The sequence below is a fragment of the Chiloscyllium punctatum genome, chromosome 8 (assembly GCF_047496795.1).
Source record: "Chiloscyllium punctatum isolate Juve2018m chromosome 8, sChiPun1.3, whole genome shotgun sequence".
In the NCBI taxonomy this organism is placed as follows: Eukaryota; Metazoa; Chordata; class Chondrichthyes; order Orectolobiformes; family Hemiscylliidae; genus Chiloscyllium; species Chiloscyllium punctatum.
The window spans coordinates 21,828,282-21,855,346 of record NC_092746.1 but is presented as its reverse complement, the minus strand read 5'-3'; the positions used below and the strand labels follow the sequence as shown (position 1 = coordinate 21,855,346).

Here is a 27,065-nt window from a genome sequence, read left to right as displayed (position 1 = left end):
TTTACGAACTCTCTCTAACTTCCCAACTTCACCCCTGTGTATTTTTGACAAACCTCTAATGTTTTTGGTGCCTTTCCAAACTAACCACCTCCTCTTTGATCCCAAGTCAGAAATTTCAGTGCGACACAGGAATTTTGATGTCTTCAAAGACACTTTGAGAACATACCTAAAATGTTTGCATGTCTACTGGGAGTCTACTACTGCAACCCAGTTCCAAATAGGGAAGATTGCTTCAAGAGTCTAGTTTTAGGTGTGACATGTTTTGTCCAGTTCACCTGGCTTTGAGTGATTAACAAATTGATGCTGAGCATGGCATGTTGGTTTGATAGAAGGTACTGCGATTGGACTATATTTCTTCTCACTGAATTTGAAGGATCTTGCAAAAAGACCTGTGGTACTCCTCCAATGCTTGAGGTGTCTGCTGTAAGTTACTCAAGTCTCTGAAGAACTTAGTGCAGGCATCAGTCCTTCTGGTAAGCTTTGATCTTAGTCTTGGGTTGGTGAACCAAGTCTGAAGGTGGTGATGAATTTTGTTGCAATTGTCTGCCTTTGTTGAGAGATTGTTCAGAAATACAGAAAATGGATTACAGTTTCCAGATTCTCGTTTTTGATATAAATCCATCAGGGTAATCTTGTACTGTAAGAACTGATTGTAAAAGGAACTTAAGTTTTTTAGGTGTTTAGGGAGAAGGTCCATTTTCTTATGCTTCAGAGAAAAATTGGACAATGATCTGGAGGTCAGTTTTTTAGTGAGCAGACAAGCTTGTTGAAGCTCAATGATTTGAAGTTAGTAACTTTGGTTGTAGATTGTAGGAAGTATTTGTTGAACAATTTGCTGCTTGTTTTGTAAATTATTTGCATGCTTACGTGGAATTTGGAGGTGAGGTACAGTATTGCAAGTTCTGCAGTGTTTCCATATGTGAGGCCCATGGCTTTTATGCCATGCATTGCAGGTAGTCACAAATTTCTGAGGACAGCCAAACTGAACAAGGACACTCCATTATTCCTCATGTCTGACAGGAGTTAAAAGCTTTTGTTAGCTCAAGAAAGGACATGTATGTGGTGCTGTTTTTCGCATTTTTCTATTTTACTATGCAATGAAGATTGTATCTGTCAGTGGTGCCTCTTGATGGGTGGAAATTGCACTGTAATTCTTGAAGAGCTTCCAGCTATTGGGAAGGGGCAGCTGAGGAGGATCCTGGCAATGATCTTCCACGTGTTCGACAGCAGGGAGGCTTTTCTGTAATTTCACTAACTGGACTTGCCTCCCCTATTGAATATTAAACCAATCTAGATGTCACTTTAAATAATCATCCTAATAAAATCAATTTGATCCTTAAATTGTCATTTGAGCACATTCTGAAAGTGTTTTGTACAAAATTGAACACTTAGCTGAGTTAGGTTGAGGATAGTCGAGATCTATTTTTGACCAAATTATGGATCTCCTTCAGAACGAGATATGTAATACATTCAGTACTGAGAAAGGTGAAAATTTGATTGAAAGTGATGATTAAGTGGTAATTAATTTGAGTTCTATGAAATGTTTCTACAGTTTGATAATATAGTTTTACAGTGTGTGCAGCATGGTGTACAATGTTCATTAGAGTATTTAGCATTTATTAAAAATACCTTTTTAAAAATGAATATCATAAAGTAACTTTATGAAACAATAAACTAACTTTATTTATCTTAATCAACATCCGTCAAGGAAAATCACCAATCATGACACACTGTTTATGTCATGGGAATTGTTCACATCATGTTTAAATTAATTCCAGAACATTGGAAGTGGTACAGACTGTTAAATGATAAAATTAACACTTATGGATTGTTGTTTTAACATTCACCAAGTGAATTTAATAGTATTGGCAGAGCAATTATGAATGCTCGCTGAATTTAAAAAATGGATCACATCTAATTGCACACTTTTTAAAGTTTTCTGAAAATTCACAGCAAGCAATGGTACTGTTTAAATAAGATCTTGAATTTAGGTGTTTACCTGATGAAATCGTAATTTAGCTTCACCTTTGCAATATTTATCAACTTCCTTCTACATTATTAGCATTTTCTGTTTTAGGTTTCCATTTTTCAGTCATCTCTTTAATTATTTAGTGTTTCTCTCTGGTGAGCTGCTTTAAAAGAATGTTATCAGTAGAACCTTTTGTTTACATGGAGTGACAAAATACCAAGTTGTTCCTATTAGTAAGACCACATCATGGTGACTGGTCATTTTAGAGATGACTTAAAAACAATTACTTTTTGATTTGTGACTGTATCTGTTTTCCAGTCATCTCTTTCCTCACCACTATGCATTTAAGTCATTTTGATCTCTGCTAAATGAAGTTTGTCTACCATTTTTCCTGGATGCATTTTTTAAGATCAGTTTAAATTAAAAATACTTACCCTAGCTATGAATAATAAACAAGGAACTGTGAGCTCATCAATGCAAACATAAACCTGTTCCTCTGAGAGTATTCGCACTGTAACTGCTGCCTATATCACTTCTGTTAATTAAAATGTAGCAATTTAAATGTTACACAAATTAGTTTTCTAAAAAGGAAATGAGTTTCTTTTTGTTTTCTATAGAATTACAATCACTTGCGTTTATATATTTTGAGAAGTTACTAGAAATTAATTTTAAATAATTTCTTGGGTGCCTTTTAAGTACAAAGGCACATCCTGAGAGTCATAACAAAACGGTAGATTTTTATTTTCTTCCTTTCTTTTCTTTCTCCATCATGTATTTACACTTTTAATATAGTAAACCATTGCACAATGCTTTAAAGAAACAAAAACGAATACTGTGCACATTCAGGCAAAGTTAGGCAGTAAGCAAATGTAAAATCGAGAAGAAGGGAATACAGCTAGTAAGACAGGACACCACTCTTGTTTCTATGAAAATAACTGCAGTAGTTAGGAAAAAGAGTTATGGATATATTTATTCTGTTTCTCTCCATCAATGCTGCCAGACCTGCTGAGTTTTATTTTTATTTAACATTTTTAAAGTTGTCTGCCATGTTCATTTTTTGAGTAGGCTTTTCCTACTATTTTTAAACACTGTCAGATCAATATTTGCACTGTAAAGCATTATTTGCATCATTTGAGTAAGTGTAAAATGTTTACCATTACTTTGCTTGAACATGGAATTTAGTAACAGTACCAAGAACCACCATTGCTCATGGATGAATAGATGCTTTGTATTTTTGGTGACTTTGAATTCATGGAAGAATGAATAAGATAATGGGTACTCAATGACTAACAAGTCACTGAGCCTAGTTTAGGAAAGTGAGACTAGTATACTAGGTCATAGTATATTTTTGGCAGTACTGATTTGATGGGCCAAAGAGCCTCTTTAGTACTGGATAATTCTATGGACTGCAGTTTTTGTAATGCTGTTTATCTAAGGTTAGTTCAAAACTTGTGTTTTTTTTTCTCCTCTTCCCCAGTTTCTAAATTGTGTACTTTAAAATGTTTGAATGAATTCAGTTTGTATATTCTTCAAATGTGCTGATGTTAGTTTGGTTAATGAAGTGTGTCAGTTTGACAAACTTCAGTTTTATATTGTTGAGTTAAAATTGAATTTTCATACCTAATGCCTCTTGTATATAAGCCCTTACAACGTGATGGTTAACCATGTAAGAAGGTCTTGGTTTGCCCTGAGTTAGCTAATCTCCTCTTGGTAGTAGTTGCAATGCTGAATAGCATCAGCAATCAGGATTTGGGAAGAGAAAACCAGCAAGGATCCCCACTTCTCCCTTCAAAAGTGCAAGCAAGTGATTACTGAGCAAATTATCAGGAGTAGCTCTTTGTAGTTAATACCAATAACCTGTCAGTTCATACTATCTAAGCACACATGAAAGCAACAACCGTTTGATTGTAATATCTAACAATAGTTTTGCTTATGAACCATTCTGAAAACTGTCTTGAGCAAAATGGGGAAAATATTGGTTGGACAAAGTATATTGTCAAAAAGGTGCTCTTGAACATCATAAATATGTACTATATTAGAGTGGGAAGTGAAGCATTGATACTTTGTGTTTGATTGAAGTTGTAATCTACGACATGGGATCATAGACCAAACCTTGCAGGACTGGGAGTATGTTTTAGACTGTGATGTTAGACCATTTCTTGCACCCTTTAGCTGGAAAGTATAATTTTTCCTGTACTTTGCTAGAGATATATACTGAAAGTACTGTGGTGGGGACAATAGAACATCTAGGAGCCTACTGAGTGAACCGACAGTGTCTTTAACCAATGGGGCATAAGGGTCTTAATTGAGTTAGAATTGTATAAAATTAAAAAGAAAAAGGGTATAAGTTAGAATTCAGATCAGGTACGGAAAGAAAATTACAGTTAGAGAAAGAAAGATTAGGTTGAGAGAGGAAGTAAAGGTGAGAAGGAGAATGTAAGAAAAAAAATTTCTTTTGGAAAATGAGACTGAACAGTTTCAAAAGAAGTTTCCTTTCTGGGTGAGTTTGATTGGTACCCAATAACCTTTATCACATGAGCATATAAATCCTAACTTAGTATAATGGAAGACTAATACACAAATATAGTTAGTTTTTCAAAAAAATTGCCACTTCAGGACATCTTCTTAAAGCCCTCTTCCATCTTTAACTCCACATTAAGTTCAAATATTTCTATATCACTAGTTTGCCTAGAACTTAGACAGCTGGCTCTGCCATATCCCTCCCTTCCATTAGACTAAACATATTCTAAACTCTCTCCCCCATCTTAGCTGTGCATTTGTAAGTTTGTCTAGCTTTTAATTCTGCCTCCCTCATTTATTCTTGAAACTCATCTTGTTTGGGAGACCAATCTCCTACTACTTGACCCTATTTCCACTAAATTGCTGTTCTTCCAGTTTTTCCTACAGCTATCATGTTAGCCAATGTCATTCCTAGTTCTCTCACATTTCAGGTATTTTATTCCTTCCCAATAAATCTGCCATTATCAGTCCTCCAATGAAAACACTCTTTTCCCCATATTCTTACAAATTGCCACACCATCTTCATGTTCCATTTTCCCACTAAAGTCCTTGAACCTGTTGTTGCCTCCCAGACCCATCACCACCTTCTCCAAAACTCTTTGATTCCAACAGCCAGGTTTCTAATGCCCCAACTGGTCTGGAATTCCTTGTATTAAAGTCACACATGACACCTGCTGTGACCACTGTAAACTATTCCTCTCATCTTTCTGAATGCCTTTGCAGTCTTTTAACATGGGTGACAACAACATGGCCCTCCAGCAGTACAGATAATTCTGCTAGAACGTGAACTTTCTACTGAACGGGTATAGCTATTTCCTATTAGCAATCTTCTACAGCGTGATTTTCCATAGCAGTTTTCAACAGCGGGATTTTATATAGCGTGAGGTTGCAGAGCAACACAATTGTCACATTCTAGCAGAACGGCGTGTATGGCTTGATCATTCAAAAGCAAAGCTTTAGTGTTTGCATGCTAATGACACCCATCTCTACCTGATCACCACCTCTCACAACTGCTTCTTATTGCTAGACTATCAAACTGCTCATCTGACCTCCGTTTTGAACTAGGAGAATGAGACTGAACAGTTTTAAAAGAAGTTTCCTTTCTGGGTCAGTTTGATTGACATCCTATTAACTAGGAGAAGGTGAGGACTGCAGATACTGGAGAGTCCGAGTTGAAAAGGGCGGCACTGGAAAAGCACAACAGGTCAGGCAGCGTCCGATGAGCAGGAAAGTCAATATTTCAGGAATGATGAAGGGCTCATGCCTGAAAGGTTGACTCTCCTGCTCCTTGAATGTTGCCTGATCTGCTGTGCTTTTCCAGCACCACCCTTTTCGACTCTGACGATCCACATTGAACCACATGTTTTTAAACCCTGTATTCCTCAATTACTATCTCCATCCCTGTTCTTGGTAACAGTCTGACTTTAATCAGTCTTTGGAGTCATATTTGACCCTGAGATGAGCTCTTGTCCATAAACTCGTCCCATCACTTAGACTGCCTGTTACCCATAGACTCGACCATTTCAATGATCTCTCCATAATTGCCAATCAAGATTGCTTGCTGGTTCAGTGCTGTCTCTTTTTTTTGGAAAATTCTCAGCTTGTTTTCAAATTACTCCATAATCTTGCTCCACCCTCCACCCTCAGATATCTGTGCTTCTCTAATTCTGTGCATCCTTGATTTTAATTGCTCATGCATTCAGCTCCCTAAGCCCTACACTATTGAATTCCCTTGCTACACTTCTTTTATCTTTCTGTCTACTGTCCATCTTTAATAATTCTTTGAATACATATTTGGCTATTAGAACTAATAGGCTGAAATTTCCAATTTTCAGTTAGTGTTTTGACAAGTGAAATTCACGGTGCACAGACCACCATGGCTCTCAGCAATTTTCTACTATGTTCTCATTAATTATGCAACTGGGTTCTGTGACACCCTTCTTGTACAATTTTGCAGCAGGAGAGGCAAAAACATTTGCCACTGCCAGCACCTCTGAGACGGTCGTGCTCGACCATTATCAGTGAGGAAACATCCCAAGAAGATCAATTGGCTTTCCACTTTATAGAAAGCGATGTGGAGGTGCTGGTAGACAGGTAGTTTATTACCATGCTGACTGCCACAGGAGACCATGCCATCAGATGCTGCCAACCTGGACCCAGATAAGTACCTTAGGTTAAAAAAGAATGCATAGCACTGCAGCAAAATAGAGTCATAAGAGATGTACAGCACAGAAACAGACCCTTCGGTCCAACTCGTCCATGCCGACCAGATATTCTAAATTATTATAGTTCCATTTGCCAGCATTTAGCCCATATCCCTCTGAACTCTTCCTGTTAATTTATCCATCCAGATGCCTTTTTAAAATGTTGCAATTGTATGCACCTTCATTATTTTTTCTGGCAGCTCATTCCATACATGCACCACCCTCTGCATGAAAACGTTGCCCCTTGGTTCCCTTTTTAATTCTTTCCACTCTAACTTTAAACCTATGACTTCTAGTTTTGAGCTCCCCCCACCTGGGAAAAGACCTTGGATACTCAACCTATCTATGCCCTCATGATTTTATAAACCTCTATAAGGTCACCCTTCAGCCTCCAATGCTTTCGGGAAAATAGCTTCAGTTTATTCAGCATCTCCCTATAGCTCAAACCTTCAAACCCTGGCAACATCTTTGTAAATCTTTTCTGAACCCTTTCAAGGTTCACAACATTCTTATAGCAGGGAGACCAGAATTGCACACACTGTTCCAAAAGTGACCCAGTCAATGTCCTATACAGTCGCAACAATATCTCTTAACTCCTATACTCCATGCATTGACCAAGAAAGGAAAGCATACCGAACGCCGCCTTCACAATCTTGTCTACCTTCAATCCACTTTTAAGGAGCTATGAACCTGCTCTTCAAGGCCTCTTTGTTCAGCAGCACTCCCCAGGACCTTACCATTAAATATACGAGTCTTGACCTGATTTGCCTTTCCAAAATGCAGCACCTCATCTATGTATGCATCTAAATTACATTCCATCTGCCACTTCTCAGCCCATTGGCCCATCTGATCAAGGTCCTGTTGTACTCTGTGGTAACCTCCTTCTCTGTCCACGACACCTCCAATTTTGGTGTCATCTGAACACTTGTAAACATAGGAGATATGGTTAGCATCTTAATCAGTTATATAAATGACGAAAAGCAGTGGACCCAGCATTGCTCCTTGTAGCACCACTGCTGTCACAATCCTCCAGTCTGAAAAGCAACCCTCTACCACCACCCTTTGTTTTCTTCATGTAGATTTGTCAATCTTGACTTCCATTATTACCTACAACACCATTTTATTTACTTATTAAATTCATCACTTTCTCCCATGAATTTATTCCAGATTTCCGTGTGCTCCTGATTGTTGTTACTTTCATTGTAAAACAGATTGAATACTCAATTAACAAAATAAGTTTCCTTATAATTTACTATAGGCTTTCCTATAACTACATTTAATAGAATATTTCCTTTTCAATTTATTTTCTCTCAATACATTTTATAAGAGTGTTTGTTGTTGCTTTTGATATCCCTTCTGACTTCTCAGTCCCAGTTTGCAACACTCTTGTCAACTTTTTTCATGTAATATTATCACCTCCTCATGAGTTCACTACAGTGACTTAACTACCTCCTCTCTTGAGCATATTTATAGATTTTTGTATAATTTTAAAAATATTTCTTTGAGTATATCCTGACATTTGTAGATTTGCTGTTTTACAGTCTACATCACTTAGAGGTTAATTCATTTCTCATACTAAGAAGCTTAAATTTGGAAACCTTGGTGATGATTCTCCTTTCCTCTCAAGTATAACATCCAAGTCAGTCGTCATGTGGTGGTTATGTGTAAGATATACTGCAACTGTCAGATTGTCAATTGATTTTGCCCCATTATCTATTATTAATTCTAGTGTGTCTAGATTCCTTGTTGGCTGCAAAGCTCCTTGGGCCAGATTATAGCAGTCAGCAGTGAATGTCATACTGCTGCTCCCCATAGTCTTTGAGCTTTGCATTGCACGTTCCTAGCCAAAGGTTGGAGCATCCTCTCCAAAGCTTCTGGAGAATCTGTGCAAGAGGAAGTAACTATGTATCTCCTTAATGAATCGGAGAGAAGAGTTATTCATGAGCAACCTGAAGCTTGAACCAGGAATTATTAGAAAGACTATGTAATTCAGTGTCAAATAAAGCACAAAGTAAAGATCTCAACTTTCGTCAAATTGGGGTGACTCGGGGATCCATTAAAAGTGGTAGGAAGGTTCCAATTCCAAGAAAAGAGGGAACATGCACTGAGATTGACTAAGCATTCAAAATGTCACTTCTATTTTCAATTCTGACTTTGGTAGTTGAAAGATTGCAAGCCTGAACGATTCTTGGCTCATTGTAGAAAAGATGAGCTTCTCTACCTCTAAAAATGTCCAGGCAGGGCTATTCCTTTTCTTGGCCTCAGATTTCCTGCCTTTGTTTAGCAGTGGGGATGGTTTTGTCTCCCACAGGCACTGACTTGGAACTCCTTCTTTAAAATAAATCAATTATGAAGTGTTTCTTAGCTCTATCTGTTTTTGTCATGTTACTGTGGTGGCGAGTTTTCCACTGGCCACACAATGTTTTAATGTCATTATGCATTGTCATATGCCAACAGTCCTATTGTGAAGAACCTCCGAATGTCTGTCTATATCTCCATGTCTTAATAAAATTTGCAATCCTACAATGTAGCCTTAAGATTTTAAAGTTCTTTTTCAGATCTTCAAACTTACTCTTATCTATGACCTTAGTTTCCAAATGAACCACACACTGGCATCATAGAATGGTGATGGTGCAAAAGAAGGCCATTTGGCCCATTGTGTCTGTGTTAGCTGTCTGCTCTGCAATTCTTTTCTGTTCAGTTAATTATCCAATTCCATTTTAAAAGTTGCAATTCTCTAGGTATTGAATTCCAGCTGCTAACCACTCATTGCATAAAAAGTGTTTTTTTTTACCACTCATCTTAAATTGACGCCTTCTGATTCTCCACTCTTCCAGCACTGAGAATAGTTTTTCCCTACTTACTCTGTCTAGATCTCTCACTATTTTTAACAACAAAATCAAGTCTCTCCTCGAACAGTCTCCTAAGGAGAACAGCCTCAGCTTAGTTAATCTATCTGTGTACTTGAAAAAATCTCATCCTTGGTGTCTACACATCATTCCTAAGTGGGGCTATGCAAAATTGGAAACAATTTCCAGCTGAGGCTGCCACATTTTCTGCACTGCATCAGTGACTAGGCTTGAAGCATACTTCCTTAATCTTCACATCCCAAAACCTTTCGTGTTTATTTTGTGATAGCTCAAATCATAGCACCTGGGAAATGACATACCATTTGAGACGATGGATCTCATTGACAGAGGATGTTATATAGCCATTGACAGTAGAATTCCCTACAATCATTGTTAACCTATTCGTTCATCTGTACTTTTTACAGATGAATTCTAGTTCCTCTGTACATCACCTTTTATTTCACATTACTGCCACATAAATAGGTATATACATTGGACAGGTCTAGCTCCTTTTGACCTTCATATGTTGTTTCTTGTTGTTCCCTAACCTCTATGTAAAGGTACTTACCAGTGTCCTTTTATAGCTTATATTATCCCAGGTAACCTAATGAACAATGAAACATCAGCTCCAGAAAATGTGTTATCTTCCAAATGTCCACCCAGTTGACTCTTTAGCTGTGCATCATTGTGTTTCAAGGATTGCACTTGTGTTTCAAGGATTTGTGCACTTCAGAGATATATAATCACCTGCCTGATAATGCACACCACACAATGCTCCAGTTTCATATCCTGCTATACCTATCTACATATTTAATCCAATGAATTATGTTTTATGCAATCATTAATAATCATTATTTTTATTGATATATTTTGAAAGTCACTTTTTGTCCAGCTCCTAGAACTTAGAAAAACCTTGAAATAGAGTTCAGATGAGTAATTATTACAGGAGAAAAAGTACTTGGTTCTTTTGGTCACGAATGCTCCTCACTGAGTCTTTGGGATTTTTAAGTGGATGAGATGATGGTGGGCTGGAAAGACAATCCAGTAAAAGATTATTGAAACTTTTTTATGATGAACAGGATAATGGCTGACTTCCCTTCAGTGTAGTTGTGAAGCTATATTTGAGTATCTGGTCTATGATTTACTGATCTCAGTATCCTAATTAGCAAATCCAAATGTTAGAGAATGTCCCAGTAATCATCCACTTTCTGCTATCTATTAAATTGGCACTAAGGATTCCAATTTTATATCTTCCAGAGAGGAATCAACTTCGGCATGTGGAGAAAGATGTTCTTATTCCCAAAATGGTGAGAGAGAAGGCCAGAGAACTCTGTTCAGATAAGGTTGAAGGTAATAATTTATCATGTTATGTCATGTGAGATATGCCTGAATGCAGGGCCTTGGCTCATTGTCAGTTGATGCTTCGGCCTGAGCTGTTTACTTGTCAATTTTCTTTTGTCAATGGTTTGCCATCTCAGATATCAGACAGGGAACAAGAATCAAAACTGCATTCTTGGCATTATTCTGAACCTCGCTCTAGCCATCCACCAATCGTGCTTACCTTCCTGCTCATAATTAATCCTTTGACTGTATTTCTATGTTAGTTGTATGCAGTGTATTGAAACAGTAACACTAATAAAGCAAGGTGTAATATTTATCACATTACTGTGACTCAATGCTAAATTATTCAACAGCAACATTAAAAGGTTCCATGACCATATTTATAAGTGCACACTGTGATGAGATGTTGAGTCATACACATCCATTCCTGGATATTTGGTCTCGCTGTTCTCAATCAGTGTGATAGTTGGAACACCACCACTCAGTGCCTCATCTTAGACAGGTGGGAGGCTTAAGGAGGGGAAAAAAAATCAGCCAGAATTTGCATTCTTGATGACTGGTTATCCCTTGATGACAACTTCTGAAGGTATGCTGTCAAGGTTCCACATATTATATCCAGTTGTGTGTCTCATGTCACATCTTTCAATCCCTCCACTTTTGTTCAGCCAGCTTGCCCTGCCCAGTATTCAGGGATGGGTGAGTTGTAGCTTCCTCCAATGTTAGGAACACTGAAATTGTTTTCTTTAGTCCCTGCCACCAACTCCATTCCTTTTTCTCATTGATTTTTATCTACTTCCCTCGCTACTTCTTCAAAGTTATCAAAATTATACTCAATCTTGGTATCTTATTTGAATTTCTGAGTTTTCGATCCCATATTTTCTCATTACTAAGACCTGCTCGTCACCGCTTCTTTGCTATAGAAACCCTCATTCAAGCTGTAACCTCCAGATTCAACAATTTCAAGTCTCTCTGGCCATGTTCTCTCTTTTTATCTTTGTAATCTAAATCGTTGTCATAACTTGCATCATGTTCCTTCATTAAGAACACACAAACTCAAGAAATCGGAGCAGACATAGACTGTTTGGCCCTTGCCATTCAGTAAGATTCGTGGATAATCTGATTCTTTGAACTTCACTTTCCTGCCAGATTCCCATAACTTGACTCCTACATAAATCAAAGTCTGCATGCTGCCTCACAGCACCAGGGCCCCGGGTTCAATTCTAGCTTCGGGGCGACTGTGTGGAGTTTGCACATTCTCCCCGTATCTGCTTGGGTTTCCTCCAGGTGCTCCGGTTTCTTCCCAAAATCGAAAGATGTGCAGTTTAGGTGAATGGGCCATGCTAAATTGCCCATAATGTTCAGGGATGTGTAGGTTAGGTGCATTAGTCAGGAGTATATGTCAGGGAATGGGTCTGGATGGGTTACTTGTTGGAGGGTCAGTGAGTACTTGTTGGGCCGAATGGCCTGTTTCCACACTGTCTGGATTCTATGTTCATTGACCCAGTTTCAACTGTTCCTTGAGGGAAATGATTCAAAAGATCAGCATGAGATATCATAAATATCTGCTGCTATTTAGCTACTGCCTTACCTTTTAGCAATTCCCAGTCTACGTTGCCAGTGCTGTCATCATACATTTATGATTGCAGTTACTTCGCTTTAAGCTACTAGCCTCAGACCCAAGTTTCTCATCTTCAAACTTAATATGAAACCTTTTTATTGTTCTGATCAATTTTACTGAGAAAATCCTTTACTATGAGATCATTAGTGTTCTGCATCCCCGAGGCAAAGGTCTATTTGGACAGCACATTTAGAAAGATAGTCATACTGCAGCTTAGGGATGTGCAGTCAGATAAGGCCTGGGCGACTGCCAGACTGTCCAAGGGAACCAGGAAAGTAGTACAGGAGTCAGAAGCAAAATTAGAAGTTACAAAGCCTATTATTGCTAGGCGATTCTTTAGTTAAGGGAACAGACAGAAATTTTGTAGTTATAAAATGTGACTCGAGCATAAGTTGCCTCTTTGGTGCCAGTGACAAAGATGTCACCAAATAACTGCAGAGCATTCTTCTGGGTGAAAAGCCCATATTGGTAACAGTGGCTTAGGCAGGAAGAAGGATGAGGTCATGAAAGAAGATTTCGGGGAGCTAGAAGGAGATTGATAAGCAGAATCTCCAATTGCGAGTGTAGAGTTGAGTAATTGAATGTATGGTTGGGAAATTAATGTAGGAGGGAGGGCATCAGATTTCTGAGTCATTGGACTGGTTCTGGTGCAGATAAAGCCTGTACAAGATGGATAGGTTTCATTGTGGTAGGAATGTGGCTTGTCTGCTTTCATGAAGATTTGCTAATGCTTTTGGGGAGGTTTAAACTGAATTGGCAGTGAAGGGATCCTAAGACTGAGCTCTGATTCAAAGGAAACAAAACTAACAAAAGGAAGTAGATGAGTAGAAAGCAAAAACAGAGGATAGATGGAGCAAAGACAAGCATAAAATAGAATTAAAAAATGGAGAATAAAGTGAAAAGGCTGAATTAAAGATACTCTATCTCAAGTATGTGGTATTTTAAAACATTTGGTTTGAATACTCAAGTTGAGGTCAACTGATATGATTTAACTAGTATTTCAGAGACATGGCTATAGGTAACTGAGATTGGAAGCTGAGTGTGGAAGGATATTCTAGATTTAGGAGGGATAGACAAAAAGGAAAGAATGCTATCAGTTTAGGTTTGCATTTGCTCACACCAACATATGCATGCTATGCACTGCATAAATTTGCACATTTCGACAGATTTGTGTTCAGGTTTAAACAAGTTGTGGCTGTGAATGGGGTGTGGTTGCAGCCCAGGAGTAGGGTGAGGGGGTACTAATGCCCTCTTGAATGCCTCAGTTGAATTTGCCTCCTCCATATTTCCGGATAGTGATTTCTAAACCTTAACTACAAAGTTTCTTTTCTCTCTCAGTTGCTTTGTTTGCACATTATTTTAAATTTATGTTCTTTCATTTTTTTTTTCTTTTCTGATTGAGACTGGCTTTTCCCTATCTACTCTGTCCAGCCTTCTGCTGATTTTGAAAACCTCTATCAAACCTCCTCTTCAAGGAGAGAAGATGCCCTCTGTGACCTTGTGATAGAGGGAAAGTCCTTGATGAAATGGCTGAAGATGATTGGGTCTAAGACACAGGTACTGTCTCTACCTCTGGACCAAAAGGCCCAAGTTCAAGTCCCACCTACTCCAGAGGGGTGGAATAACATCTTTGAACAGATTAATTCAAACATATCTACCTTGATAAACAAAATCAAAATATGATCCATCAACCCAGACTTCACGTTGACTATCTAACTTGCCACGATATTCATTGGTATACAAAGCACAAGTCAAGAGTGTGACATAACACTTTCCACTTGAGAAGCTTAGCACCATCAAGGACAAAGCCACCTGCCTGATCAGTGTTCAATGATTGACAAACAATCACTCCTTCAATCACTGATACCCATTTTGTACCATCTTCAGTAAGTTGCACTGCAGCAACTCGTCCAGGTTCCTTGACAACACCTTAGAAACCCTTGATCTGTTCTGCTCAGGATGATGAGGGTAACAGATGCAACAGAGTGAAGGCAGCTGCAAGTTCCTCTCCAAGTAGGACACCTTTCTGACCTGGGACTATATTGCCATTTGTTCACTGTCGCTGAGTCAGAATTCTGGAACTTTTTTTGTTAACAGTAATTGGGTATTCCTACATTGCATGGACTGTAGAAGTTCAAGGTAGCAGCTCATCACTGACTTCTCAAGGACACTTGTGGGTAAGCAATAAATGCTGGCCTGGCCAGCGAAGTCTGTACCCTCTGAAAGAACTTTGTTCAAAAACTTATGAGCTTTTATACTTTCATACCAAATAAAAAAAAAGTAAAAGAACCATTAGAAATATCAAGAATATAAAACATATAATAATGCCAATATATATTTGGAATTCCTTTTAAAACATTTTTTGTCATCTTTGATTCCAGCAACCATCCCCATTTCAATCCCAGAGTTGCTCAGATTCCCAAACTCATCATAGCCATGAGGTTCGATAAGAGATTTACTAGGAGGCCTCTCTCAGTGGTACTCTAAAGCCAGTTATTAGGTTATCAAGGAGTTAGTTTTCTCTGTATGGAAGTGCATTTGCTTGACACCATTCCATTGTAGGACATTTAAGAATGTAAAATTATTCATGGGGAGTTGACAGGATGACTGTCTACCATACAGCATGTGATCTAATGCATTGCATCATTATACTACCATTGTAATATTAGCATATAGTTTTCTAAACAAATACAGGTATTTTTGTCTGAGAATTCTATTTAGGTACAATTATTTTTCATGTAAATGTTTAAAAGAAGAAAACCCTATAATCAAGGTTTGACTTTCATTTAATGTAACAGGATTAAATTGAGGGAATAAAATCACTTTCGAATGTAAGCGCCTTGTAATATTTGGCTAAAATCCGCTGATATGTATTCATTAGGGCACTCTCAAAATGAAAGGGCTGCATTTGGTGTTTTTGAACCTTACCAGCTGGTGTTCTCTGAAAGCATAAAGGCTTACACTTTACCTTGTTTTGTCCTCCAATCTCAATCCTAATTAGGTTACCCTAGCTATGACTGTGAACGTCAACTGTCTGCATTACAAAGAAACTAATTAATGCTAACAAATTAAATGAAGTCAAAATCAATACCATCCAGAGGTGGTAACTGAACGCCTTTGATACCCAGTAATTGCTGCTGAGTGCAGTAATGAGGTCTCTTTCCTTTGAAAATTTTATTTGCCTTTCTTGGAAAGAGCCTGTGAATCCTGTAGAATCCTTTTGTAACAATACAACCAATGGGGCCAAGGATTGACATTTTAATAATACACAAGTTGAGAACAAATCCTGGAAAGTCCTGGAATCTTGAGAAAGAAAAAGAACAAGAGTGGATGCTGAAAAGTTGGGCATTTGGGGCTGAGAGGATGTGTCCTCAGGTAGAAGGCAGAGACTAGGGGTGCTTCCAGGAAACATGGGATAGAACAATCCATGTTTTGTGAAGGGGTGGAGAGCATGAACCTCATTTTGGGAAGATGAGGAAACTGTTTGGGAAATGGTTGTTTAGGGTGACAGAGTTGATTTGATGTATGGCACTGGGGGGTGGGGTAAAGTAGAAAAATGAGACCAATAGTTTGGTAGTTTGTATCACAGTAAAAGATCTTTATCATTATTAAATTTAGCCTTTTGATTGAATCTTTATGTCCTTGCTGTGTTCATTGATCAGTAATTTAACTTTTACATGTATGAACAAAGCACAATTAATAATTAGTTTATTAATGGAAGCTTTCAGTCAAAATTGAACTGATTGTGAAAGACAGACTTATTTTTCCTATTCTGTTAAATTCAGAAATATAAAAGCCAAAAAGTGGAAAAGAGGTTGAAATTATTGCAGTCCTTTTTTTTTTCTCTTTCACATACACTCTTCTTTTTAAAAAATATTACCTGAACAATCAATAAAAAACAAATATCAATATCACTTTTTGAGATGAGCTTGTACAAACTCCTTCACAATCCCTTCCTATTGAAACAGCGAAATCTTGGTTTCACTGTCCCAAATTAGTGATGGCCAGAATCTGATAAAATACTACCCTCCGAACTGCCAATGAAGAAGCATGCAGGTTAGCTTAGTTGGCTGGATAGCTGATTTGTGATGCAGTGTGGGCTCAGGGAAGTTACCATGTGAAGTCTTTCTCAATCCCTCTCTAAACCACCAGCATTCTCTGTTTCTAATGAGAGAGCAGGACTGTGGGGACTTTACCTTTTTATTTTGCTTTTGTTATCCACTGAGAACAGGTGTATTATGTCTTGTCCACATCATTTTATATATTTTAAATTCAGTCATTGTGCTTAAACTCATTCACACATTTTCCATAATATTATAAAGTAATTTAATTCCTTTACAAAGGAGTTTTATTAACTCAGATAAAAGTTTCTAGATTCTAATTGTGTGGATAACTGAGTGGTTAAAATACGTGAATTGAGACCTCTTCACCTATTGATCAAATCTAGTATTTGATTGATTACATCTAATTTTAAACATCACCTCATGGAGGGCAAGGCTGTCATTTTATGAAATGAAACTATGTGGCATTGTTTTGCCTGTTAAAAGAAAGGCAAACTTGGATTTATTTATATTGCACCTTTCATGCCACTGGACATCTCAAAATACTTTACATTAAGTTAAGTACTTTTTAAAATGTAATCGCTGTAGTACTAGGAAAGGCGAGTGCTAATTTAAACTCCAAAAGCTCCCACTAACAGCAATATGATTATGACCACCTATTCTGAGATACTCTTAACTCTACCTACAACTGATCACTTCCTCGAAGGGTACGGATTACTCAGGGTTTGGGAGATAGTTGTGAACTTATGAAGAATAAAGGAAAATAACAATAGAAGAGCTTCTCTCATGTTAACCTCAGTAAGAATCTGGAAAAATTGTCAAAAATGATTTTACTTTTCTGATGGGTTATCACAATGCATCCTAGATTGTTATGGTCAGTGGTAACCACCACGATGTTGATAGTGGGGATTCATGGCTAGGTAAAAACAATGACTGCAGATGCTGGAAACCAGAGCCTAGATTAGAATGGTGCTGGAAAAGCACAGCAGTTCAGGCAGCATCCAAGGAGCAGTAAAATCAACATTTTGAGCAAAAGCCCTTCATCAAGAATACAGGCAGAGAGCCTGAAGGGCGGAGAGATAAATATAACGACAGTGGGGGTGGGGAGAAAGTAGCATAGAGTACAGTAGGTGAGTGGGGGAGGGGATGAAGATGATAGGTCAGGGGAAGGAGGGGGTGGAGTGGAAAAGATGGTAGGCAGGTAGGACAAGTCATGGGGACAGTGCTGAACTGGGGTGAGGTGGGGGAAGGGGAAATGAGGAAATTGTTGAAGTCCACATTGATGCCCTGGGGTTAAAGTGTTCCGAGGTGGGAGATGAGGCATTCTTTCTCCAGGCGTCGGGTGGTGAGGGAGCGGCGGTGAAGGAGGCCCAGGACCTCCATGTCCTCGGCAGAGTGGGAGGGGGAGTTGAAATGTTGGGCCACAGGGCAGTGTGGTTGATTGGTGTGGGTGTCCCAGAGAGATGCCACTGAGTGTGAAGAAGGATCTTGCAGGTTTTGGTGTCCCATATATCTGCTGCCTTGTCCTTTTAGATGGACATTGTTATGGATTTGGAAGGTGCTGTCTAAGAACATGTCTAAAGATCTTGGGTGAATTTCAGATGAGGCTAATGAGATTGTGTTGGGAGGGCATCTCCACCGCATTTAAGAAATTTAACAAGAATTGCATCTGCTACAGAGGCTGTGTTGTTTTTCAGCTGTCAACAGTGAATACACATTTATAGTTCAATTCTTTCTGTATTTTCTCTTTTCCTTCAGAACTATAAAACTTCTTATTTCACTTAGTCTTCCCTGTTCTCCACTATATCAGGCTTTAAGCTTCAGGTGCTTTACGTTTTCACTGTTACAATTTTCAGCCTTGCTGAATAGAATTTGGCATTCCTTAATTTTTTTGTTATTTAATACAGACTTTCCAGAAAACTTTGGTGACTAGGAGCAAACCACCAACAGAATTGATATTCCAACGTTGTTAAATCATTGACTCATCTCAATCAATGATTACTGTGTGCAAATCGCGAATTTAATTCAAAACCTCAATGGCTAGATCCGTGAGTTAATTCCATCTTACAACCAAGGATACAGCTTGTCAAAACAAGCAAACAGAAATTGCTTACAAGATTTTAGTGAACACTATACCTTGGCATTTCAAAATAATGGGATTTATGACACATCTGTATAAATAAATTAGAGAATAAAATTGTAAATAACAGAAGCCATGCTTCATCTTTAAAAATTTTATATCCTTTGTTATATTGGCCAAAGGGTGAAAGCAGGTGTTAAATGAGCGCTGTGATAATAAGACTAGCCTGTTTGAAAATCTGAAATCTGCACACAATTTTGGTCCTAATTGCTGGTTACCATAATTTGCCCGGAGGTGCTGAACTAGATATCTGCAGATTTCACACTTGTGATGATTAGGCACAGTTTTGTGCAGCTGGATCAAAAGACCACAGGTTCACCAGCAAAAAAAGCAATTTCATTAAAAGCAAAGGCAGAGGTGAGATCAGTACTGATTGTAGTAAACCTTTGGAGAGATGGATGGAGCACCACCTTTGCTAGATACACTAGGGAGAACATGGTCACCAAGAAAACTCTTAACACCATAGAAAGCCTGTCTGTCACAGCAGAGAAGATATTGAACCCACAGGGGAGGAGGTAAGCTAAGTACTAACTCGCTCACTGATAATGGATAAAGCCCAGATGTGGATGCATCTAAACCTTTAAGTGCAGGAAACTGGCATTTGTCTACAGAAGGAGGGGAGAGTTCCCTGGCATGTGTGTGATACAAACATTGAGACTCTGTGCAAGAGCAACTACAGTGATTGCACCACCTATTGAGACATCTACCTCCTCAACATAATGAGAAGAATATTTGCTTGTGTTGACTGTCAGGCAGCAGATCCTGGCTGAATGCATTTACTTCAAATTAGAGTAGATCTTCTGCTTTTCTCTCATGAAATCTAAGTCAAAATAAGAACAAATGTTCTCTGTAGTGAGCAATTAAGTTAGTGTTTTCTTTGCTTGTGGCAGCCTAACTGACACTTATTGGATCTCTCCATTTGGTTTGAGGCAGTCTATAATAAAGCAAAGCCACAGTTGCCTCTGTCCCCAATCGATCTGCCTACTTCTGTCCTCACATGTAAATAGGCGTACATACATGCATACATTCAAACAAACGTATAGTCGAAACAAAAAAAACCTCTACTTTCTCAGCCCATCCACATGACAATACAGAAAACTGGTATGTTTCAAATAGCAATTATTTTACCTTCAACACAACTCTTTGATTTTTTCAACTCATGAATAATTTATTTTCCGAAGGGAAATTTTACAAAGTTCTCTCTCAAACATGCTGATTCTGTTAAGGAGCTCTAATGTATGTAATCTGTTTTTAATTTGCTTTATTCTGGGAACCGCAGGCTAAATTTTAAATATTCTGTTGACATAAATGTAGAAATTCTGACTCCATTGCAAGTCCAGAAATGGATCATTGCTTGTTTTAAGGTTTATATTTCCATCTTTGACCTTATAAGCCTCTATCAGCTTTTAACTAATTAATTCCAAACTTATTTGAACTGTATTCATTTGAGATGTTCCCTGATTTCTTAACCAGGTACTACTATTTACGTACAGTTAATAAAATTAATTCCTAAATTAAAGGTTATATTTTAAGACCTGAGTCCAGATATTTTTGTGAATACTAACAGTCAGTTTAATTGAGAAATTAGTCCCTGACCAAGCCTTCAAGCATTCTAACCCTTTATCAAGGTGGTGTTTTGCACTAAATGCAGATAAGCTGATGTTTAGGCTGAATATTCCTCTGACAACTATAGACTTGCAGTCACCAAAAGTCACTGCTAGCATGTATGAATATAACCTGCATGGCAGTAGATCTACTGAGATGTGATTCTGCAAGCTCATTAGCATCTTTAGATAGAAAAAAGAAACTGTAGTTGTAATTGTTTTGAATTTAGAACCTGTGTCTTTGGTTTTCAGCCTTCATAACACATGATTGTGAACATTGACAATACAATCCTAAACATTGCTTAAAAATTCAAGTTATTACACATGGAATTAGACTGATTTTTTTATTGTAGAAATGTGACACTGACTATTGGTAAAGGTTTGTTTCAGTGGCCTTGCCCTTGCAATGAATTTTGGTTGCATTTTTCACTGTTTTGTTTTCTCTATTATTGTTGAAGTCTTGATTTTTCTTTTGCGACAAAACTTCTGAGAAAATATTTTAAATCAACTTGCCCCATCGGGTAATCTTTTTGACTTTAGAGCTGAAAGGCCAACATTTTTAATTTTTAGAATTATTGTATTTGTAAATAGGGGGCTAAGTCTGGATACTGTAAATTTTCTCAAATGATTTTGAAACAGATGTTCAAATCGCAGTATAAAATTTAATATATTTTTGCAATGGAAATGCGTTTCTGAAATTTTTTTCATTTTCTAACTTGGAATATGTCCAGTCTAACAAAGGCACAGTACTATATTAAACATTGCTCTCCCTAAGACTTTAGAATGCGTTAAACCTTAAATAACAAAAAAGAAGTGAATATGTTATCCGTATTCAGCCAGTGATTGACTGCAAGATATCTTACATGTACTTAACAGAAAGATGGGACATTTTTATGATATATGAGAATTTATCATTTGAGACGTTAATTTCGATAAATCGTAAAATATTTGCTGAAAACTTGGCACAGCTCAGAAGCAAAAATTGAGAAACTGAAGAACACAAACAACTGAACCTCTGTTGCCCTCTGGGGGCAATGTGGCACAACAGCATTTCCTACAACAAAATGTAGCAACAGATATATTTTACCTTAATAACCAGGGAATCATTGTTACTTTTTAACAGAAACATGTTTTCAAATTAGCCTCAAACATATTTTATGTGCACAATCTAAAATTAGAGAGCAAAAAAAGGTGATTACCTAGTAGTTGCAGCATCAATAAATGTTAACAATGTTTTTTTGCTGGTGTGTTGGATAAATTTTGCACAGAAAATGTTTTAAGTGCACACAAAAATTGATTCTTTCATTTTCCAAAATACAGATTTATAAATATGGTGAGGTGGTGATAAAAGCAGTTTATTTTTTCAGCTAGGAAAGTTAGAGGTGATGGCCTAGTAATGATATCTTTGAACTGTTAATCCAGAGATCCAGGAATGTTTTGGGGATCCAGGTTCGAATCCTGCTATAGGAGATGGTGGAATTTAAATTCTAAAAAAATCTGGAATTAAGAGACCAATGACGACCATAAATCCATTGTCTATTGTCAGGAAAATTCCATCTGGTTCACTAATATCCTTTCGAAAAGGAAACTGCCACCTGATCTGGCCTACATGTGACTCCTGACCTACTGCCCTCTGGGGAATTAGAGACTGGCAATAAATGTTGGCCTAATCAACAACACCCTGAATAAATTTTTTAAAAAGATCGAAGGTCGAGTTTTTCTCTTTTCGCAACTTTCTGGGATGCTAGCCCAGCACAGAATTGAAAATGCTTGAAAATATATTTGTCACTAAGTTCTTGACTAAGGATGAATAAACAACTTAAAGGAGTAGAAATATTATGCATTGAACCTTTATGATGTGTGCTGTACCAAACTTGCCAAACAGAGCAGGTCTGCAGCTGTAAATGATGCTCAATACTTTCATTACTTAATGGAAAGACAAAACTAAACTCTAAGTCGTTGAAAAAAAAAGTGAACCTAGGTCTGCAGCGATGGGCACATTGTGCAGTTAGTGACATGGGTATTTATGATATACAGGAAATCCCCACCCTTTACCTCAGAAGACAACATTGCTGTTGTTGTCAGGAAATACTGCTCAAAACTCTTTGTAAGAAAGTTGCCACTTTAGAATAACCTGAATGGAAAGGTACCAAATTGTAGTTTTTTAAAAAATTCCCATTAATATTGCAGGGTAAAATGTTGTTTGTTGATTTTTTTTAAAATTGATGTTTTCTTAGAGGGGTTAGGAAATTAAATTTTATCCTTTATGATGTGTAATATAGCACCAGAACACTTTTCCCCCCCCCCCCTCCAAAAAGTACACGAGACTTAATATTTTATGTACAGAAAATGTATGATGATTCTATATTAGTGAAACCTTTCTCCTTCAAAAATGCTGACTAGAAAGCAGTAATTTCTTTATAGGAATAGAATATATTTAAAAATCCGACTTTCTATTTGTTTCAAATTGTCTGCCATCATTATTTTCATAATTTTGAGAATTTTTAGTTCAACTAGAAACTAAGTTCTAGGGTACCTAATTTTTAAAGAAGACAATTCCTACTTTTGTGCATTCTTCCCTACCTTATTTTACATGTCAATTCTGTATATGGTTTTTGATTAATCATCACTTGCTATCATTACTAGTTGCATTGAGTTCTCAGGAATGGGAGCATTTTCAACCATGTTCTTTGGTCATGAGTTATGAAGTATTCAAGTTTATGATCATACCAGGCAGTGCAATCAACAAAAATTCTTCCCCTCATATTATTCAATAGAACACAAGTCCTTTATTATCACGAGTACTCCGTTGTAGAAGTACAATGAAAAGCTTTTACAATGTCTGGCACCATCTTGGGTCCAAGTACCTATGTCTAAATCTTGGATATAAAAGAGGAATAAGAAGTAGTTGCATTATTTCATGGAGTTTAAAGAAATAAGTTAGAAGTAAGACATTGTTAAAGACCTGACTATACAGCCAGGTTAAAAGAAAATTTCAAATAAATATTACATTGTAGCAGCTCAGCGCAGGGCCTCTGCATATGGTCTGACCACCTGTGCCAGACTCCAGTCCAACAGCCATCCCCGCTCCGTTCCTAGCTACCAGTCTGCTCTGTAATGGTTCTCGGGTAGGTTCCGGGAATGCTTCCCCCATGCCGATCTTTCCAATGACTCTCGATCTGATAAGATTCGCATTCAACAGCATTTATGGCAGATATAATCCGCAGTAACCCTTAAACTCTCTTTAAACTCCCACATCTGACAAGAAATACATATCACTGCAAAGGCCATTTCTCCTCCTTCACAATCTACAGACCCAGAAAATAACACCGTCTTATTCCTCTATAAACACTGCCCCAGGTTAATTTAATAGCTATGGCTTATATTTTAACTTTAATCAAGAGACTTATCTCCAAAAACATATAATCAAGAAAGAATCCATTGTACCCACTACTGCAGCCTTTCTTTTGGACAGACTTAAAACAACAATTAACTCAGGTACAGACAGGATAGATCGAGTGAATTCTTAGAGTATAAACAAAGTAGGAGTATACTTAAGAGGGAAATCAGGAGGGCAAAACGGGGACATGAGATAGCTTGGGAAACCAAAGGAGTTTTACAAATATATTAAGGACAAAAGGGTAACTAGGGAGAGAATAGGGTCCCTCAAAGATCAGCAAGGCGGCCTTTGTGTGGAGCCACAGAAAATGGGGGAGATACTAAAATGAATATTTTGCATCAGTATTTACTGTGGAAAAGGATATGGAAGATATAGACTATAGGGAAATAGATGGTGACATCCTGCAAAATGTTCAAATTACAGAGGAGGAATTGCTGGATGTCTTGAAACGGTTAAAGGTGGATAAATCCCAGGACCTGATCATGTGTATCCGAGAACTCTGTGGGAAGCTAGAGAAGTGATTACTGGGCCTCTTGCTGAGATATTTGTATCATCGATAGTCACAGGTAAGGTGCCAGAAGACTGGAGGTTGACTAACGTGGTGCCATTGTTTAAGAAGGGTGGTAAAGACAAGCCAGGGAACTATAGACCTGTGAACCTGACCTCGGTGGTGGGCAAGTTGTTGGAGGGAATCCTGAGGGACAGGATGTACGTGTATTTGGAAAGGCAAGGACTGATTCGGGATAGTCAACATGGCTTTGTGCGTGGGAAATCATGTCTCTCAAACTTGATTGAGTTTTTTGAAGAAGTAACAAAGAAGATTGATGAGGACAGAGCAGTAGATGTGATCTATATGAACTTCAGTAAGGCGTTCGACAAGGTTCCCCATGGGAGACTGATTAGCAAGGTTAGATCTCATGCAATACAGGGAGAACTAGCCACTTGGATACAGAACTAGCTCAAAGGTAGAAGACAGAGGGTGGTAGTTGAGGGCTGTTTTTCAGACTGGAGGCCTGTGACCAGTGGAGTGCCACAAGAATCTGTGCTGGGCCCTCTACTTTTTGTCATTTACATAAATGATTTGGATGCGAGCATAAGAGATGCAGTTAGTAAGTTTGTAGATGACACCAAAATTGGAGGTGTAGTGGATAGCAAAGAGGGTTACAACAGAATCTGGCCCAGATGGGCTAATGGGCTGAGAAGTGGCAGATGGAGTTTAATTCAGATAAATGTGAGGTGCTGCACTTTGGGAAAGGAAATCTTAGCAGGACTTATACACTTAATGGTAAGGTCATAGGGAGTGTTGCTGAACAGAGACCTTGGAGTGCACGTTCATAGCTCCTTGAAAGTGGAGTCGCAGGTAGATAGGATAGTGAAGAAGACGTTTAGTATACATTCCTTTATTGGTCAGAATATTGAGTACAGGAGTTGGGAGGTCATGTTGCAGCTGTACAGGACATTGGTTAGGCCACAGTTAGAATATTGCGTGCAATTCTGGTCTCCTTCCTATCAGAAAGATGTTGTGAAACTTGAAAGGGTTCAGAAAAGATTTACAAGGATGTTGCCAGGGTTGGAGGATCTGAGCTACAGGCAGAGGCTGAACAGACTGGGGCTGTTTTCCCTGGAGCATCAGAGGCTGAGGGTTGACCTTATAGAGGTTTACAAAATTATGAGGGGCATGGATAGGATAAATAAACAAAGTCTTTTCCCTGGAGTCGGGGAGTCCAGAACTTAGAGGATATGGGTTTAGGGTGAGAGGGGAAAGATATAAAAGAGACCTAAGGGGCAACTTTTTCACGCAGAGGGTGGTACGTGTATGGAATGAGCTGCCAGAGAATGTGGTAGAGGCTGGTACAATTTGCAACATTGAAGAGGCATTTGGATGAGTATATGAATAGGAAGGGTTTGGAGGAATATGGGCCAGGCGCTGGCAGGTGGGACTAGATTGGGTTGGGATATCTGGTCGGCATGGACAGGTTGGACCGAAGGGTCTGTTTCCATGCTGTACACCTCTATGACTCACTACTCTGGGGGCTCGATGCCCAGCCTGCCGCTGCTCGGGGATTTGCCTCCGGAGCTAAGGGGAGAGAAAAAGAGAAACAAAGGGGGAAAAAAAAACAGGTGGAACAGTGGAGCTCTGGCAGGAGTGTCCTACTCTGCCATCATCTGTATTTCTCAAGGTTTTTCAGGCAACTTTCCTTTAAGCAGTATTAAAGTAAAATTCACCTACACGTCTTTGAATTTAAAAATTGCAATGAACAATTCCTTTCTTTTATACTATCTCTAATACCATAAACAATTAAAAAGCTTCTTATGCGATTATCTATACTGGTGACTGTCATTTAAAAAAAAAGCCAGGTTAGTTTGGAGAAGTTCTCTTTGCCATCAGTAAGAGGGAGAACACTCTTTATGCTGTGAATAGACTCGTCACATGTTGAAGAGGATTATATTTGAACTGTTAACAGCTAGTTTGAAAGGCGTTCAATGCTTCCTTTATAATTTAAAAGGTCAATATCTGAGAGTTGTACTCTCCTTGCTCTGCAGTTTTCAAATTCTGGGCCCACTAAGGCTAACGTTTGCCTGCTCATCCAACTAGTTGGATTGAGCAATGCCTTCAAAAGCAAAATAAATCATTGAGAATAAGCAACTGACTATTTCTAGAAAGCTTTGATAACGAAAAAAACTTTTTCTCAGATGAAAATGTAATAGCATCATCTATAATAAAGAATTTGAGATTTTCTTAATTTAGTCCCTTGTAGATTATTTTGCAGAAGAAATATTTTCACATTAAATATTGAAATGAATGGGCTTCTTCTTTTTGCCATTCATGCTGAGGTTGATGCATTTAGTTATTTCTCGCTCCACAAAATGTGTACAAATTAGTCGGATTACAGCAAGAATTAATATGCAGAAAACTATTAGCCTAAACATGATTCCGTGAACCTGATGGTGTATGTCAGAGCAAGGAGTTGAATGTTTAAGCACCTATCAAAATCCTGTTGGATAATCTAAGACTTGTATTATAAGTTATTGTATGCTTTTGTCATAGATTAGGCAATGCAATGACGAGCTATATATATTTGCTGAAATTAGACTCCTGGATTATCAAGGCCTATATTAAGAATATGTACAACCAGTCATTAGAAACAGTTTTCTCTTGTCTTAAAAAATTGATCACAGTCTAGAAAACCTGTTTAGATGGATACTCAACTACATATGTCACTATTTGAATAATTTGATTTGTTCTCATGAAAAGCTCTATAGTGGTGTTCTAGTCATAGAGACGTACAGCACGGAAACAGACCCTTTGGTCCAACTTGCCCATGCCAACTAGAAATTCTATCTCAATCTAGTCCCAT

General features: G+C 38.0%; 1 protein-coding gene across 1 annotated transcript in view; it reads left to right on the top strand.

Moving 5' to 3' along the window:
* cmc1 (C-x(9)-C motif containing 1) overlaps positions 1-27,065 on the top strand; it is an 88,332-nt gene that overhangs the window by 14,359 nt on the left and 46,908 nt on the right. Inside the window, exon 2 of the mRNA XM_072575207.1 lies at positions 10,800-10,892. Coding sequence (XP_072431308.1) covers positions 10,800-10,892 — 93 coding nt within the window. The remainder of the gene's footprint in view (positions 1-10,799; positions 10,893-27,065) is intronic.